The sequence below is a fragment of the Bos indicus x Bos taurus genome, chromosome 6 (assembly GCF_003369695.1).
Source record: "Bos indicus x Bos taurus breed Angus x Brahman F1 hybrid chromosome 6, Bos_hybrid_MaternalHap_v2.0, whole genome shotgun sequence".
Taxonomy (NCBI): domain Eukaryota; kingdom Metazoa; phylum Chordata; class Mammalia; order Artiodactyla; family Bovidae; genus Bos; species Bos indicus x Bos taurus.
In genome coordinates, this window is record NC_040081.1 from 30,970,418 (window position 1) to 30,989,068 (window position 18,651).

The 18,651-nt window shown below is 38.4% G+C and overlaps 1 protein-coding gene across 2 annotated transcripts in view; it reads right to left on the reverse strand.

Annotated features, from left to right (window-relative positions):
- GRID2 (glutamate ionotropic receptor delta type subunit 2) overlaps nucleotides 1–18,651 on the reverse strand; it is a 1,644,075-nt gene that overhangs the window by 7,728 nt on the left and 1,617,696 nt on the right. The window contains exon 16 of one of the 2 annotated variants that reach the window (XM_027544061.1): nucleotides 4,802–4,859. The exons of the other annotated variant lie outside the window; for it this stretch is intronic. Within the exon in view, the coding sequence (XP_027399862.1) occupies nucleotides 4,839–4,859 (21 nt within the window). The 3' untranslated portion in view covers nucleotides 4,802–4,838. The remainder of the gene's footprint in view (nucleotides 1–4,801; nucleotides 4,860–18,651) is intronic. 2 annotated transcript variants of the gene reach the window in all.

An 18,651-nucleotide genomic window follows, 5' to 3' on the forward strand; every position in this document is an offset into this window, starting at 1 on the left:
ACTCTAGGAAGTCTTGTAGTAAATAATCTTATTCAATGATGTTTAATTCAGTATATCACCAATACTTCTAAGTTTTTGAGCAATTTTTATTAGCATTTTATAGAACTTGTAGAACAAAGCAATTGTTCCATTTGCTATGTGGAACAACTTTTAGTGAATTCTGGACTAGAAAGTAATGTAAAAAATACTTATTTTTAAAATCGACACTTTCCCCATTAAAAATAAATTAATTACTAATTATCTGTTACTACAATTGTTTTAAAATCAAGTTGGCTTCTTTGGAAAACAGGAAATAAACTTGCTTAAAACATGAATTCTGCCCTTAACAGGCTCAGAATCTGATTAGAGATCAGTCTATGATACACAAAACAATATCAAACACCAGAAAAATCCACAGAACCAAGTACTAAGTTAAGTAATGCAGATTAATAGGTATAATCGTTCTAGGGATGAAGATGAAGTATTAGAATAATGAAGGAAAAAACCATGGAAGAGGTGAGACTGGTTTTGTGGTGGTGATAGCTAGAATTTTGACAGGTCAACAGCAATTTTACTTAAGGGCAAAAATACACAAACTTTGAAGGCCCTATGGCTCCTGGAAGCATGAAATAGTGTGACCAACAATACTTGTTACACTGCACTCATTTAATTTTAATATATCTTGAGGCCTTCCTGCTCAAAGACAGAATGTTGGACAGCAGTATAATTAAAAAAAAAAATGTCTCCTATACTTTCAGAGTTCTTACCTGGTATATTTTAATAAGCTGCTTAATTATCTATTATCTGTGATAAATCTAATTGATGAGAGGGAGAATATATTATTTATTTGCATATCTTTGGAAACCAGTTATCGTTGTATCCCTGATGTCTGGTCCATGGTAGGCCTGCAGTGAATATTTTTTGACTATGTGAGGAAATCAATGAAAAAATTATACAATAGAAAATAGGGAGGGATTCTATGTGTACATAAAGACTGTTTCACTATGTAGTACAGCAGAAACTAACAATATTGTAAAGCAATGATACTCCAATTAAAAAATTTTTAAAAAGAATATAAAAAACCCCTCTAGATATTGTATCAGGAAATACTGGGTAGAATTAGAATGTGTAGGCTATTGCAAACCAGGCAGAGGAGTGGGGAAGAAGGAATCAATAAAGATTTTTAACAGTGGTGGACAGAAAGCATTGTTTGTGCAAAATCAAACTATTAGTGATGTACAGGGTGGACTGAAGTAAAACTAGGTCAGGGGATCAACTGAAATTATTGTTAAAGCAATCTAGTTACAAAGAAGTAAGGTTCTGAGACCAAGGCTCTAAGAATGGAAGAGAAAAGGGCACAGTGTTGAGTGGATGGATCTCTGAACCTGACTGATAAGAAAGATCAAGAAGCACAAGTGAAAGATGATTTTTTAAAGTATAATAATAGCTAAAGCTTATTTATTAAGGGTTATGCTGGGCACTTTGGTTTAGTCTCTGGTTCAATCCCATTTGTTCCCTACAACAATCCTGAGATAAGAACTATTATTGTCTCTGTTTTCCTGGTAAGAAAACGGGTTAGACAGGTTCAGAAATTTGTTCAAAGTTACACTGTTAGTAAGTAGCATCCCACCTCCGAGCCTGTGTTCTCAGCCCTGGTCATCTCTGGAGAAGAGATGGATGTTTATTGTTTTCACAGAAACATTTGAAGAAGAGATGGGTTTTAGATATTTGACTTTTGAGATGATTGTGCGATATATTATTAGAAAAGACAACATTCTATTTCCTGCAGCTTGGACCTTGATTTAGTAAATGGTCGACTTTTCAAATGGTTTATTAATGTGTTGTTTGAACTGTACCCTCGTCAGTCCTGTGGAGAAGGACGCCCCCTGTGAGAACAGAATAATGCCTTAGGAAGCCAGGAGATGCCTAGAGAGGGCCCCCCTAAGACACTGACTGGCCTGGACTTGTGACCTGAAGGCAAGTCACTGTCTGCTAAGAGGGCCATCGCATCCAGGGGCGTCACGGTGGACCAGCCTGAGCTTCAGCTTGCAAAGCCTGCAGTTAAAGGTCAATTGTTTGAACTGTAGGATTCTGAGGGCCACGCTGAGGCTGTGTGGTGCTTTTCTTTCTTTTCACTTTGACCAACTCACTGAAGCTCTAATGACTCTTTGCTTTGGAGATATCATACGCAATCCCTGGTGTAGAGTTTTATGTTGTCGTGGTTTTTAATCTTCAGGAAAGTGTCCATTCCACTGTTGCATTTACACTTTGCTGTGGTTTAAATGCCAACCGCAAACAAGGTATGCAAAACCAAAATTCAACCACATAAAATCAGATGGTAAATTTGAGTGGTGTATTTGAGATAAGGCTGATTTTTAAAGGTAGAAAAAAAATTGGATCAAGACTATCAACTTTCAGAATTGTAACTCCTGTTTGATTTTTCGTTAAAACTTCTATTTTCCTCTCTCTTGCTCGAGCTCTATCTCAAGACGGTCTTTCTGGGTAATTTATTGTTGACAGGAGAGTGGAATCGTATAATTTTATTTTGATAATACTGGTGCATTGGAGAAGCACACAATTGCCTCAAACTCCAAGCTGTTTGAAATTTTGAATGATTTTATTTTCTTAAGAAAATGGAAGAAAACTGAAACAGAGAAGGCATCTATGAATGAGCTGAAAAAGCCACTGAAGTTCTGGCTGCACACTCTGCTACATGTAAACAGGGCTTGGGGACTCTACCTTTTCATCCAGACTGCTGGCTGACTGAAAGCCTTTGTTCAAGTAAGGCCATGTGGGAGCCATGCTTGGCATTGCCCACTAAGCAAACCTGACACCTACATGTGCTTATGACCTTTTGAAACATCTTTTAAAAAAAGTTTAGTTTTTATATTGAATATCAATTAACAAAAGAAACACATAATAATTATTATACTATAATGATAGCATACAAGTCATCTAGAACCACTCAAGTAAAAGAGAAATTAGAAAGTCTCAGGTAAGCACAAAATAAAATATAATATTGATAGACACACACTACTATTCAATTGATTTGTATTAGGAAGCTAACATTAGCATGTTAGATTATAACTTCTTATGCATCAGAAACAGTCTTGAGCCTACTGTTTATAATAGTCATTCTTGACAAAAAAAACTCATACTGAAGTTCTAAATGTGCCCCTGATGTAATATTTCTAAATCTTGCTAATAAGAAAAGTCTTTTTGATAGTACTTTCTCTCCCTCTCTCTCTCTTTTTGAAGTTTATCTCTTCCCATTCACTGTTAATTTACTTACCTCTGAACCAGCAAAATTTAAATGACGTTCCGTTGCAGGACTAAGTGTTGTCAGACCTGACATTACACTTTCTATCTATAGAAAATTTGTGCAAACATTTAAGATCACGATTCCAGTGGGATAGTAAAATTTATTGGAACGATTTATTAATTGGAAATACTTTTGAAGAACACTGAGAGTCAGAATTTAGGGACATTTCAAAGTTGGAATTAGCATAGGCTCAGAAAATATTTCTTTTATTTTCTTCCTTTTTCAGACCATTTACATTTTAAATTTTTTTATTTATCATAGAGAATCTATCTTGTTGCAGAGATTTAACCAAGAGTTTTGACCCTGAAATATTAAACATGTACAAAATATTCCAAGTAGGAATGGAAAATCTCACATGCTTTATGATAACAAGTAGAGAAGGTATACAGTATAAATACTGCAGCAAAGATGTTAAAGCAATGCACAATTAGAAGATTTCCATGAAAGCATTATAGATTAGTTAAGTGAAAACCATGCTAAATTTATTTCTTCAGGACTTTATTAATTTGTGTTTTTAAGTGTTTTCAAAAAAATTCTTGTGGGGTAACAGTGATACTTCATGAGATCTGTTCCTTTTTATGTATAATACACAGTACACACACGCACACGCACACACACACACACACACACACACAGAGTCAAAGTCAATGGCAGTGGGTGGTTTATGTCAGGGCTGGTTTTGACGCCCCTCTCCCGGAATAAGATAAATGTAAGTGATGAAGAGCTCCTGGGGCTGGTTGAACTCATTTTGTATTCAACACTCTGCCTGGCCCCTTTCTCATCTCTTTCTTGCTCTCTTTGTATGTTCAAGCCTACTTGAGTTTCTTTTTTCTTTTGTAGAACTTTGTTCTTTTGATGTGTTTCAGGGCACGCCCTGTGGCAAAGAGAACTTCCCAGGAATCGGAAACATCAGCACAGAGGTCTGAAACAGTCACTGTGTAATAGAAAGATTCGGGCCCAGAAGCTAGGTTTTCTCTCTCCAAAACAGCACCAGAATACATCAGAACACGAACATCCAATACAGCCTACACAGGCGATTGTATTAAAGGAACACATACAGTGAAATTTAAATGCCAACTAGGCATTTGGTGAGATTTTTAACCTGGATTGAGCCCATGAGAGTAATTTAACTTGAAATGTGTCTATATGCATTTGCACATTTGTTCATTTAACCAAATTCCCCCTATGATTATAAATTATCTTGTTTCACTGCTGTTATGGCATCAATGTATCTGATTTTTTTCCATGGCACATGGTCCTGTTATAAAATGATGTGAGAAAGTGCAGTGCTTTAACTTCCTATTTATTTAAGAAGTTGAGAGAAACGCTGCTGTAAGTATTGTAAAACTGGTTAGAAGGCACCATCTCTATTAGTAACAGAAAGTCTAGATAGAAGAAGTTAATTATTTTATATGCTATATCAGTATTTCTATTTTCATTGATTAAAATGATTTAAATGAATTGTGTTATGTTTTATTTAAAATATCTCTGTTTACTCACATATTATACTTTATGTGGCAAATCTTTCAGGACTATGTCACTGAATTAGAACTTGGAACTGAAAATAAAAAAAAACAAAAAAGAAAATAAGGAAAAACAGTGCAGTTTAAATTTACACAAACACCAACTTATCAACTTAAGACCTTCAAATAATAGTTAAATTCAAATTTACTCAAGTCTCTAAAAGAAGCCTTTTATTTATAAAATCAAAACTGTTGGAAAAGCGAACATCTATAAAATTGGTAGTTTATTGATTTAGAAAACCAATCTACATTAATTAGGTGTGTTGTTTACTTCTGTTTAAAGGAATTCATTCGCCTACTGAAAAACAGAATGCTACTAACTGAATAATAAAAATCTGACCAGGAAACAGTTGATTATTTTCAACTAAGTTAGATTCAGTTTAATAAATGTATTGAACACTGTTTATGTCTGTGCTAATGACATTATCTATTGATTTCTAGGAAAATAATTAGTGGTATCACTGAATTCATTCAGCATTTTCCAACATATTTTATGCTTAAACGGCAAAAATCAACCAACTAATTGCCACAATTTCTTTTAACTTTGGTCTTTATATCCTTTAAAGAAAGAGAGGAAGTGAGTTATGAAATGATTTAGTTATTCTTATATTAATAAAATGCAAACTTTTAACAATAATATGGGAGGATAATTTTAACAAATTGGGAATACTATAAAATAACTTCTATAACCACAGTATCTCTCGAGTGTTTTCCACATGTATCTGGGTTACTATTTGTAAATATTTGTATAAATATCTATAAATAACATATACATTTTTTGATAATAGTACATACTGGAGACTCATGAAACATGTTTAAATGCTACCGGTTTAAGGGGGCTGTTTTATTTAAACCAAAACCAAATCTTAAATACAATACAAAAGTACATAGAAGATTGCAAAAGAAGGACTTTTATCTTTCTGATGCACATATACTAATCCTGCACCTTTACTTATTGTTGCATAGCATTTCTAGAAACCGGAGGCTTCCAAAGTATTTGATCCTAACTTTGATAAGATACACAGATGCATAATGGCCATAGCAACACTTTCCAGCTTTGCGGCAGTGACTGCATGTGAAGGGCCATGCAATGTCCTCCTCCAGTTTATAAAGGTCAGGGGAAGCCACAGGTTTTGAAGGAGCAGCACACAGCAGCCCCAGTTTATGCAGGATCTCTGCTTCGGCGCAGCACATCAGCTGTCACATCACGTATTTTAATGGTGCTAGAAATCCTGTTTTTGCATAGTTGCAGTTGTTTTCTGCCTCTCCTGCTTTTCTGCAGAGGTGGTATCTTTGACCTATAAGTAGAAGTCTGGTATGCCAGGCACGTGACTCATGCGTACTGTGTATTAACCCCAAACCAGGAAATACAAGTGCTTTTTATTTTTAAAAATATGCAAAATGTAAGAGAAATTGAGCCTTTTCAGATGGACTGATGGGTTCCAGCCTTAGCAATGTTTCTGTTTATTTGACGGGTGACTAAAATAAGATTTCCTTAGTGTCTCACTGAACATTTTTCCAGCCATGTTTATAGAATCCACTTGGGAAAACAGACACCTGTGAATTTTTCTTTTGAAACAAAAGCAAGACATAGCAACTGATTAGAAATTAGTTGACTGAATTCAATTGAATTTTAAATTAAACTTTTAATTACAATAAAGAGTTAAAGGGTATACTGGAGACACCACACCTACCCAAATCATACTGATTAGTTACTTTTATTGATTAAGGTTACCAGATAACCATATCATCTCTATTTTACTACTAGAATTGTGAAATGATTCATTTTTTAAAAATTTTAGTTATTAGCTAGCTTCCAAATATTTATGTATTTAAAATAAGTAGTTACTTGGCTTGATTGACTATTTTCTACTCTTTTGTTTCTATTCTACTTCCCACCCCAAGTCTATGTGGATATTATCTAAATATTTTTCTAAAAGAACAATGGGCTGATGTTCTGTACAGTTTCCCCTTGGGCTCACTACCATTTTTTTTAGAGATGTTAAGGATCATCAGTCAATATTCCAAACCTCTTATTTTAGAAAGGAGGCGGTCTTGGGGAGTTTACATGAGTTTCATCACTCCGATACAGTGCCACAGTAGGGCTTAATGAAGATGAAGGGCTGATGTAGAGTCCACATAAATACAGTACCACAGTACTTAAGACGTTGCATTGCAACGATTCATTTAGAATAATAAACTTTTAATCACCTCATAGACACAACGACACTATGAGACAGGAATCTCAGTAGATCCTAATGATTGTATAAACTATTTAACGGGTGAAATAACAGAGTCTAAGGATCATCAAATGGTTTGGCCAAGATCCAACAGCTAAGCAGTGGAAGAAATGAGATCTAAACTCCTCTTATTTTCTGACTTCTGAGCTTGGTGAGTAATCACTGTGCCATTGCCTATAACCTGTTTTTCTTTGTTGTTCTTTTTTCCTCTCTCAGGTAAAAATCAGGAGCTGTTGTTGTTAATTTTCATAAGTCCAGGATGCTTGGATGATAAAAGAGTGTTCAGTGAATGACTGCTGCAGGAATAAACCCAGGATCCAGCTACAGGTCCAGCTGTCTCTTCTACACTTCAGCTCATTTAGAGTGCTGGTGGGATTTGAGTAGACAGAGGAAGTAGACAGAGGAAGTAGACAGAGGAAGACTGAACTCTCTAAGGTATAGAAATACTTCAAACCACTTTAACAGAATTTATTCTACATTGTCAATAAGAGCAATTCTGCTTCTTTAATGTGGCTTAATGAGGACAGAATTTGCTGGCAGTTTCCTGATGCAATTGATGTCTAAGTACTCCATATGGCCCATATAGCATATGGTCCATACATGATTTAAACTTGACCTGGGGAGCCCAGGGGCTTCCCAGGTGGCGCTAGTGGTAAAGAACCCACCTGCCAATGCAGGAGACGTTAGAGACATGGGTTCCATCCCTGGGTCAGGAAGATCCCCCGGAGAAGGAAATGGCAGCCCCCTCCAGTACTCCCGCCTGGAGAATCCCATGGACAGAGGAGCGGTGGGCTATCGTGCATGGGGTCCCAAAGAGTCAGACATGACTGAAGCGACTTAGCAGCATTCTTGTGGGGTCCAATCAGTCAGTCCTGAGGCTCTCCCCCACCGCCCACCTGCTCTCCAACTGAGTTTGCACCCTGGTCCTGGGTCTGCAAGCACAGCCACTGGGTCTAGGTGGTTCCTCTAGCCATGGATCCACACTGGTTTTCTAACAAGATGTCTCAGGCTGAGGGCAGGGGCCCTGTCACGTCCTAAAGCTCTGCTGTTTCCGTACTTGCCTTAGAAGAAGGGTTATTGGGAAAGACTGTGGTCCCACATGATGGAGCCTCTGCTCAGAGCCTCTTTCACTGATGGCTCCCTCACCTCAACCCATCTCTTCTCCCTGTTTGTATTCTGGGGAAATTTCTGGCCCCTTTCCTTCTTAATGCTCTCAGAGTAACTCCCTGGTATCTCTGCCTCTCCAGACCTCTTAACATTATCTCTCGGATAACTTTAAGTTTGTACAAAAAGCAGAAAAAGCACCTGCTCTCTAGTTTGCAAAGAAATATAAAGGGCTTGGCACTGAGCTTGGAGTCAGGAGGAAGGGAAAATTGCAGAAAGTAGAACACAGATTGGTATTTCCAAAGTATCTTACCACAGTGCTTTTTGAAATAGTGAATAAATATTTTTGATGCATTACTGCTATTGTAAAATTATAATTGCTAGCGTGTAGGGGACTTTCTTTGCATCTCTCCAAGAGCAAATCACCTTGGAATCTTCCCACCTATAGCTACTGAGACATTTTTCTGCAGGGCTTCTAGGAAAGGCAGCTCACAGCTCAGTTGTATCACAGGTTCTCTGACTTGGATGAACTCTTTACATTAGAGCTTCTAGAAAGAGATGTTTTGCTTAAAACTGTGCATTGGAAGTAGGAAATTGTTTTTGTTATAAAAATCTCAAAAAAATAGTATGTCCTTTGACATAAAAGTGGAATTATAACAATATAATAATAATTCATTGAATTTGAATGGCAACACGTACCCTTTAAAAAAATTGTGGTATAATTACTTCTAATGTGGTATTTATTAGTTTTTGCTGTACAAGGAAGTGAACCAGCGGTATGTGTACATATATCCTCTCCCTTTGGAGCCTCCCTTCCACACACACCCCCAGCCCACCCATTTAGGTCATCACACAGCACTGAGCTGAGCTTCCTGTGTTATATGCAGTACCCACTCGATTTTACGCACAGTAGTGTATATATGTAAATGCTACTCTCTCAATTCATCTCACCCTCCCTTCTCTCCCTCCATCCCTCCGTGTCCACTTGTCCATTGTTTACATCTGCATCTCTACTCCTGCCCTGCAAATGGGTTCACCTGTATCGTTTTTCTAGATTCCACATATATGCATCACATAGAGGACACAAGATTGCTGGGAGAAATAGCAGTAACCTCAGATATACAGATGATACCACTTTAATGGCAGAAAGTGAAGAGGAACTAAAGAGACTCTTGATGAAGAAGGTAAAAGAGGAGAGTGAAAAAGTTGGCTTAAAATTCAACATTCAAAAACCAAAGATCATGGCATCCAGTCCTGTCACTTCATGGCAAACAGATGGGGAAAACAGAGAAGGCAATGGCACTCCGATCCAGTACTCTTGCCTGGGAAATCCCGTGGACGGAGGAGCCTGGTAGGCTGCAGTCCATGAGGTCACTAAGAGTCAGACACGCCTGAGAGACTTCACTTTCACTTTTCACTTTCATGCATTGGAGAAGGAAATGGCAACCCACTCCAGTGTTCTTGCCTGGAGAATCCCAGGGACGGGGGAGCCTGGTGGGCTGCCGTCTATGGGGTCGCAGAGAGTCGGATACAACTGAAGTGACTTAGCAGTAGCAGCAGCAGATGGGGAAACAGTGGACACAGCGCCAGATTTCATTTTCTTGGGCTCCAAAATCAATGCGGATGGTAACTGCAGCCATGAAATTAAAAGGCACTTGCTCATTGGAAGAGCAGGACAAACCTAGGCAGCATATTAAAAAGCAGAGACATCACTTTGCTGACAAAGATCTGTATAATCAAAGCTATGGTTTTTCAGTAGTCATATATGGATGTGAGAGTTGGACCATAAAGAAGGTTGAGTGCCAAAGAATTGCTTTTGAACTATGGAGCTGGAGAAGACTCTTGAGAGTCTCTTGGATTGCAAGGAGATCAGACCAGTCAATCCTAAAGGAAATCCACTCTGAATATTTATTGGAAGGACTGGTGCTGAAGCTGAAGCTCCAATACTTCAGCCACCTGATGTGAAGAACTGACTCCTTAGGAAAGACCCCAATGCTGGGAAAGATTGATGACAAGAGGAGAAGGGGGCAACAGAGGATGAGATGGTTGGATGGCATCACTGACTCAATGGATGTGAGTCTGAACAAAGTCCAGGAGATAGTGAAGGACAGGGAAGCCTGGCGTGCTGCAGTCCATGGGGTCACAAAGAGTAGGACACGACTTAGCGACTGAACAACGACAGCAAGGGACACAATACCTTTTTCAAGTGGGTGCTGTTGAAGCCTCCTTCGTTGCCTACAAGTCTCAGATCAAACGTTACTGCCCAGGGAGGGCTTTTCTGACCACTCTATCTAAATAAGTTCCTCCCTTCTCTATCCTTGACTTTATGTCCTTCAAAACTCTTTCACTACCTGTATTTAGCTGTGTGACCAGCAGAATTCTAAGATGGCCTTCACAGTCCCCACATGCGGCTGTGAGTTCCGTGTATTCCTCCTCCTGCATGTAGGTGGGACCTGTGACTGTGACGGATGGGCTGTCCCTCCTGTGAGTCCTGACCAGTTAACTAGAGGTAATCAAACGTCAGGTGACCTGGTGAGGGCTGACCTAATCAGGTGAGCCCTTAAAAGGGACCGGGTGCCTCCAGAAGTCAGAGGGAACCCATAAGAGTGGCCAAGTGGAAAGGAACTGGGGCAGCAAAAACTGATTCTCCGGACAAGTGAACTTAGGAGGGAACCCTGGCTCCGGAAAGGAGTGCCGCTCAGTCCGCAGCTTTATTCCAGCTTCGGGAGACACCGAGCAAACTCAAACACACTCCTTTAAGGCTTTTCCCAGGCAGATGTTTTCACGTTACTTAGTTTCACGTTACTGAAACTAAGCTTATAAAGGTGAAACAATCCATATATGATTTCACGTGAACTCCTGCTATTAATATTTGAGACTTGCAGGGGAAGACACCATACTCCTATTCCTATGTAAATCATATTATTTTCATATCTCAAAGTTAATAATATCTACAGAGGTCGAGAAGAAGTCTGTACCTACTCACCTGGTTATTAGAAAGATAATAAAAATATTAAAGAAATGTAGTAATTTTAATTAAAAAATTATATCAAGCACTAAAGGTAAATTTGAAATATCATGTTATTGTGGATTTATTGATACTTATTTAAATAAGTGTCAAGTTTAAGTTTAAATTACAGCAGGAAATCCTTTAGCAAAAATCCTCGTGCTGCTAGCTTTAAGTTTCTGTCTTCTCATCATTTTTCACATAATGGAAACCTGTAATTAAAGTGGAAATTAAATAATATATGTTTCCTTTTGAAAAGTGTTATATGTATTATATACACATATAAATCATTTGGCCATAGTACAATTTCCCTAAAACATTTTTCTTAAAAAAAGTCTCTTGGTTTTGAAGTTTTTCATGTTACAGACATGCTACCATATACTAAGGTAGTACTGTATTATGAAAAGAAAAAAGTTATTTTCATGATACTGTTCAAAATGTCTAGGATTAAATGTATCATAACTATTTATGATTCTGCTCATTATAATCTCAACTATTTCTCTCCATATCAAAACTGTCTTATATGAAAAATATGTCACTGATATTTTAAATTCAATGAATTCTGATCTACTGGGTCATTAGAATCTTTTCTAAAGTAAATAAGATTGTAATAATAGTGGAATATTTTATGAGAGTACTTAAAGATGATGAACCAGGAACCATGGAAATTATTAGGTCTTCTTGTCCACCTCTCACAATCTTTTCCTACTGAAATTTTCTCCCAAGTTGTGCTGCAGTCCATGGGGTTGTGACGATTCGGACAGGACAGAGCGACTGAACTGACTTCCATTCTCAAAGAATATCCTAGTAGAACAACAGATGCTGGGAGTTGTAAGGAAAGGAGGGGGATGGGGAGAAAAAATAAAAGAAGAAACGGGCCAAGCACAATTTAAATGCTGAGGGAGTGTGCCGCGTTACTTAATTTGAGCTGCACGATGCAAAACAAAACAAAAATTATCCGCAAGTTGGCAGAGCCTGCCAAAAGTAAAAGGCAAGGAAGAAACCGTGTTAGCGAGCAACACATTTAAGACATGCTTGTCGAGGTGCTTTGAAGAAAGTGAGCTGCACGACCCCCATCCTCAAGCATAAATAAACTCCAAACAGACTCATTTGCCACGAAGGGTGAATTGTGGAGGTGCGTGGCGCCTGGGTCTCTGCCTCTCCATGGCTCCTGTCCCCAAGTCGTTCTGGTGGGTTTTTGTGTCCCAAAGTTGTCCCTATGCAAACAACAGGTTGAATATTGTAGGTGTGGGTTATTAAAGTGTCCCTGGGACAATGGCAGTCTGTGTCCCATTTGTAACGCTTGGATTAATCTTTGGAAAGTGCACACAAAATGTGACATGATGTTGGCTTCCAACATTATTCAGTCTGCATAGCAGCAAATCCTGCCCTGTCTCCCTGGAAATAAAACTCCGCAGACATATCACTGCCATGTAAAAAGGAACCCAACGTTCAGGCTTGAGGTTAGGGACACCCTGATAGAATTTCTGTTAGGGGTTTGATTTTATAGTTTGGAGAGGCATTTATGAGGGAAACAAGTTATAGTCTATCGTCTCATTCTCTAAAGAAAATCTGCAATCAGGTAAATTATTATTTTTCTGTAGATGGGAAAAATCAGAAAGCCTTTCTCTTTTAAAGAGAATTCCACATTAGTGTAGAATGAGAACCCATTAGTGTAGAATGAGAGCTGGTCCCTGACAAAAGGCAGGATTCTTGGTATTTCCCCTTTTCCCAACTCCTTTTCCCCTTTTGATCTGAAAGGCTCTGGGGGAAAACCAAGATGAGAAACCTGGGTGAGGAAAGTGTGCCGAGCAGAGGTGGGGTTCATCATATCTGCCTGCCTTTTTCCTGCATCCTTCGAGTTTCTGAGGCTTTGAGGTTCAGCCCCATCTCATTGTTCATCAGAAAATTCTTTTTTGAATTATATGTCCTGTTCACAAAACTACTCAGTAGCATTATGGAATTTGGAAAGATGTCTCTCAAATCATTTGTTTTTAAGGGCACCTCAATGTTATGATTTCAGAAGATGATTAGAACTAGGATAGTAGAAATAGAAAAAGCGCGTTAAATTACAGACAACCATCAATAAGTGGTTGAAATTTCCATAAAACCAAGTTGGAATATACTCTGTCTCATTTATGACCAACTCAACACATAGGAGAAATTGGAAGTTGCTGAACAGAATGGAATTCAGGCGAAAAAAATGTCAGGGCATTGTTTTAGAACAATGGCTTTTAAAGTGTGTTACAGATGAATGTCTTTATTTTTATTATTAAAATAGAATCCAGTTACTCCAACTGTAGTTTTTCTGGTCTCATGGGGAAATAAGGCATGATCAAAACAAGTTAGGAATAGCTTCCTTCACATTCTGTGGTGTAGACACTTTCTTATATTACTTTTGCATGTGGTCCATCTTTTCATCAAAATAAGCTGAATGCTTAGACTTTGGTCTAGAACAGTTGCCCAGTTTCCTCATTTATTGCCTTTTAATAAATAAGTTTCACAAATTTTAAGTTTCAAAATATGTTTAAAATACTGCTTTGATTTTTTTTTTTGGTATATTGGAAATCAGCATAAGATTTTCTTTGGAAACTAATATAATTTCCATAGGGAAAAAAGGTTAAAATAGTAATTATAGAAGACTAGCTAAATTAGAAGAAGGAAATGGCAACCCACTCCAGTGCTCTTGCCTGGAGAATCCCAGGGACGGGGGAGCCTGGTGGGCTGCTGTCTCTGGGGTCGCAGAGTTGGACATTACTGAAGCTACTTAGCAGCAGCATAGCTAAATACATATATCTTTCTTCACAATTTACCTAGAAGAGGTGGGAAAAAATCTATGAAACTGGAAGTCCAGTGCTTTGAAGGCCTTCCCTGGAAGAGGAGATGTGGCAGAGTGGATGGAGAAGTGGCTTCTCCAGTGGGGCACTGGTAGGGAACTCTGTGACTCCTCTCCTCCCCTTGCCCATTCACTAAGATTACATGGGTCGCAAGTGCCCTTGTTACATCAACTCTAAAAGAGTGTATTGCTTTTTTGTGCTGTGCCTTCCTTCTTGGGCTTTGTTTTTCGCCTGCAATATGACTACTTGGACCTGCAGAAATGGCTGCATTGATTTCTGCTGTTCTGATGGTCACTTTATTCAGCATCCAGAGGGGTGTGTGTGTGTAAGGGGTAAGGTAGGGTTTCCCAGCATGATTTTTGTCTTGGGGTGGGGCAAAGGTAAAAGGAGGAGAATATTGAGAGCAGTGTTGATGGGGAAGAAAGTGAAAGCTGAGCTCACAATTCTGCACCAGCCAACTCAGTTTTCCCTTTTCATCCTTAGGATGTCAGATGAAACCCAAACTTACAGGAAGATGGTTTAATGCGATCAACGGGGTCAGCTCTTAGGAACACTTAGAGGCAAGGATGTGTGCATCACATAACATCACCATCAGCAGGAACAAGTTTTCTCACCAAACACTGAGAGGTTAGAAAGAGTATTGAACTAAAATTGTTCACTTTTGCCGAGCAAAGCCTGTCTTTTTCTGAAGATTTGGGCAGTATATTGTTAGGAGGTGTTGTAAGGCTTTAAATACTAATTATGGATATCTGAAAATAATGTGGACAGAATATACTCATTTCTTTTCATTTTTATTTTCATGAACTAAGAGAAAAACAATATACCCTAAGACCACCTAGTGTCAATCTTTTGGAAAGTACACTATGTCAGCTCTACATATAGGTTTTAGAAACTTCCTTGTACAGAGAGTAAAAAATAAAATAACCAATGAATTTAAATGTCAACCTTACGTATCGCTAAAGAGAAGAATAAAGTACATTTAAAATAGTTTTTAAAAGAGGGCTTGAGAGTTTTCCACAAAATACTATTGCTTATACAAGACTGAACCAACGAAGCTAAAATCTCGACAAATGGTACCACAGCGCCACCATCTGGCCATGTAGAAGAGAGCAGGTAGTCACAATGTATTAATCCTGCTGCGGCTAAGTCGCTTCAGTCTTTTCCGGCTCCTTGTGATCCTGTGAGCTGTAGCCCTCCAGGCTTCTCTGTCCATGGGAGTTTCCAGGCAAGAATGCTGGAGTGGGTTGCTGTGCCCTCCTTCAGGGTATCTTCCTGACTCAGAGATGGTACCTGCCTCTCAAGTCTCCTGCATCGGCAGGCCACTTCTTGACCACTAGGACCACCTGGGAAGCCCCATATTAATAATAAAGGAGCAGAAGTTAGTGTTTTCTCTTCCCTAAAAAGAGACTGGAGAAAGGAAAAGATGGGACTCTCTCAGAATACCTCTACATTTGTCACTAATTACAACTTATTGCTGAAGAATTGATGCTTTTGAACTGTGCTGTTGGAGAAGACTCTTAAGAGTCCCTTGTACTGCAAGGAGATCAAACCAGTCAATCCTAAAGGAAATCAGTACTGAATATTCATTGGAAGGACTGATGCTGAAGCTGAAGCTCCAATACTTTGGCCACCTTATGTTAAGAGCTGCTGCTGCTGCTAAGTCACTTCAGTCGTGTCTGACTCTGTGCGACCCCATAGACGGCAGCCCACCAGGCTCCCCCGTCCCTGGGATTCTCCAGACAAGAACACTGGAGTGGGTTGCCATGTCCTTCTCCAATGCATGAAAGTGAAAAGTGAAAGTGAAGTCACTCAGTTGTTCCGACCCTTAGCAACCCCATGGACTGCAGCCCACCAGGCTCCTCTGTCCATGGGATTTTCCAGGCGAGAGTACTGGAGTGGGGTGCCATTGCCTTCTCCTGTTAAGAGCTGACTCATTAGAAAAGACCCTGATGCTGGGAAAGATTGAAGGCTGGAGGAGAAGGGGATGACAGAGGATATGGTTGGATGGCATCACTGACTCAATGGACATGAGTTTGAACAAATTCAGGGATATAGTGAAGGACAGGGAAGTCTGGGTCCTTGGGGTCGCAGACTCAGACATGACTGAGCGACTGAAAAACGTTAGCAACTGAACTACAACAGCTGACACCAGAGGTCTGTGGTGTCAGAAACTGCCTTGATCTCTTTTTTCTGTTTCCATTTTAAATTGAAGAATGAACATATTTTTAATTGATCAAATCTTAAAAGATGAAAATCTCCCTAATGTTAGAGGTCTTTTTTCTTTTCATTTTGACAGAAATAGAAAGACTTTTTTAAAAAATGTTAAAAGCCTTTAATTTTATCGAGCTTCCCTGGTCGCTTGGTGTTAAAGAATCAGCCTGCAATGAAGGAGACATGAGTTCGATCCCTGGGTGGGGAAGATGCCATAGAGAAGGAAATGGCAACGCACTCCAGTATTCTTTCTTGGGGAATCCCATGGACAGAGGAGCCCAGAGGGCTACAGTCCATGGGGTCCCAAGAGTTGGACATGACTTAGTGACTAAACCACTACCAACCAGAAGAACATTTTTTTTAAAGTGTTAAAAGCCTGTAATTTTAGTGTTAGTTTGGTAGACCTTCTATAAACCTTCTATAAACAGGTTTATCTCACTGATTTTTAACTTGTCTTTGGATATGGTCTTTTTATAATGTTACTGAGGCTTCTTTTTATTCTTAAAGCTCAGAGATATTTAAGATAAAGCATATTCTAATACATAATCAGAGACATTACTTTGCCAACAAAGGTCTGTCTAGTCAAGGATATGGTTTTCCCAGTGGTCATGTATGGATGAGAGAGTTGGACTGTGAAGAAAGCTGAGCACCGAAAAATTGATGCTTTTGAACTGTGGTGTTGGAGAAGATTCTTGAGAGTCCCTTGGACTGCAAGGAGATCCAACCAGTCCATTCTGAAGGAGATCAGCCCTGGGATTTCTTTGGAAGGAATGATGCTAAAGCTGAAACTCCAGTACTTTGGCCACCTCAGGGAAGAGCTGACTCATTGGAAAAGACTCTGATGCTGGGAGGGATTGGGGGCAGGAGAAGGGGACGATGGAGGGTGAGATGGCTGGATTGCATCACTGACTCGTTGGACGTGAGTCTCAGTGAACTCTGGGAGTTGGTGATGGACAGGGAGGCCTGGTGTGCTGTGATTCATGGGGTTGCAAAGAGTCGGACACGACTGAGCGACTGAACTGAACTGAACTGAATACATAATCAGATGAACAATTTGACCCTGAAGACATGGTGAGATAATTTAGTGTATATTTAAAAGCCTGCTTTCTTTGGAATGAAGCTTATACATCTAAAATTGGAATGTTTTTTAAAAATATGCTTTTTTCTTGCTTTGCTTTCTATTTCAGAGTTTCATAAGATTGCACAAAATTTCTAAGCAGCACAGTGGTACATGTATTTTCATTTGGGTATCTCTTGGCTTCCATAGAATTGGCTTGAAAGATAAGTGTTAGCTTTCACCATATTTTCATTCTAGCAGCATCTATCTTTTATTAATTTGTGCATTTCATTACACAAAAATATGGGCAGAATAATAATATTATGACTCTTTTGAGTCTACTGTGAATGAGGAAAAGGTTTCAAGTGCTTTCCATTTAATATAAGACATTAAAATTCTTTCAGGAAACTATGAAGAATGTCCCGTTATTATTTTCATTTTATAGATGAACAAATGAAACACAGAGACGTTGAGTAAATTGCCTTGGGTGACAAACGATGGATCTGAACCCTGACCTTTAGATTCCGTGTCCTTGATGACGACACTAACCTATTTTCTTAGGAGACCAGTATTTTCCAACTATTTAAAATGTTATACTCTTTTGTATTACTGTATTTTCTCCTTGTACAAGAACGGGGATTATGTGTATGTATAGCTGATTCACATCATTGTACAGCAGAAACGAACACAACATTGTAAAGAGACTATTCCCCAATAAAAATAATTAATTAAAAAAGAAAAAAGAACCTATTTAACATAAAAATAATGCCTTTTAAACCTTTTATTAAAAATATTTCAATAATAATTGTTGGTTAAACATTTTTTGAAGGCTAACCTAAAAAAAAAGAAAAACAACCATTGTGTATATTTTCCCCAGCATGGAGTCATACACCAAGCATTCAAAATAAATGACTTGTAAATGAACTTCTGAAAATGAGAATTTTGTAAATTGAAAACTTTTATTTTACCTTATTTTCTATCTTAGGTTCTAAATAATCACTTCAGATAATTATACTGAATTATCCACACTCACTTGATTGAAATGTATTATAAAAAGTAAACCAGGGAAATCATTTTTATATTTTGGTTATCTACAAGAAAACTGTTCAGTTTTTTTTAATATTTGTTAAAGTGTTTGAAATATTCTGAAACTCTCTAGAGGTTCAGATTCTTACATTCTATCAATTTTGGAAAGTCTGTGGATATTAAAGTTTTATATAACAATTAGCCTCCAAAACTACTTTTAAACTGATCTTATTTGAATTTTTAAAAAGTATAATATGTCCCATATTACTCTAATGGGGATAGAAAAATATGGGGCTATGTGCAGTGTCTTACTGTCATTCCAGTCAATGTTTCATGAAGAAAAAT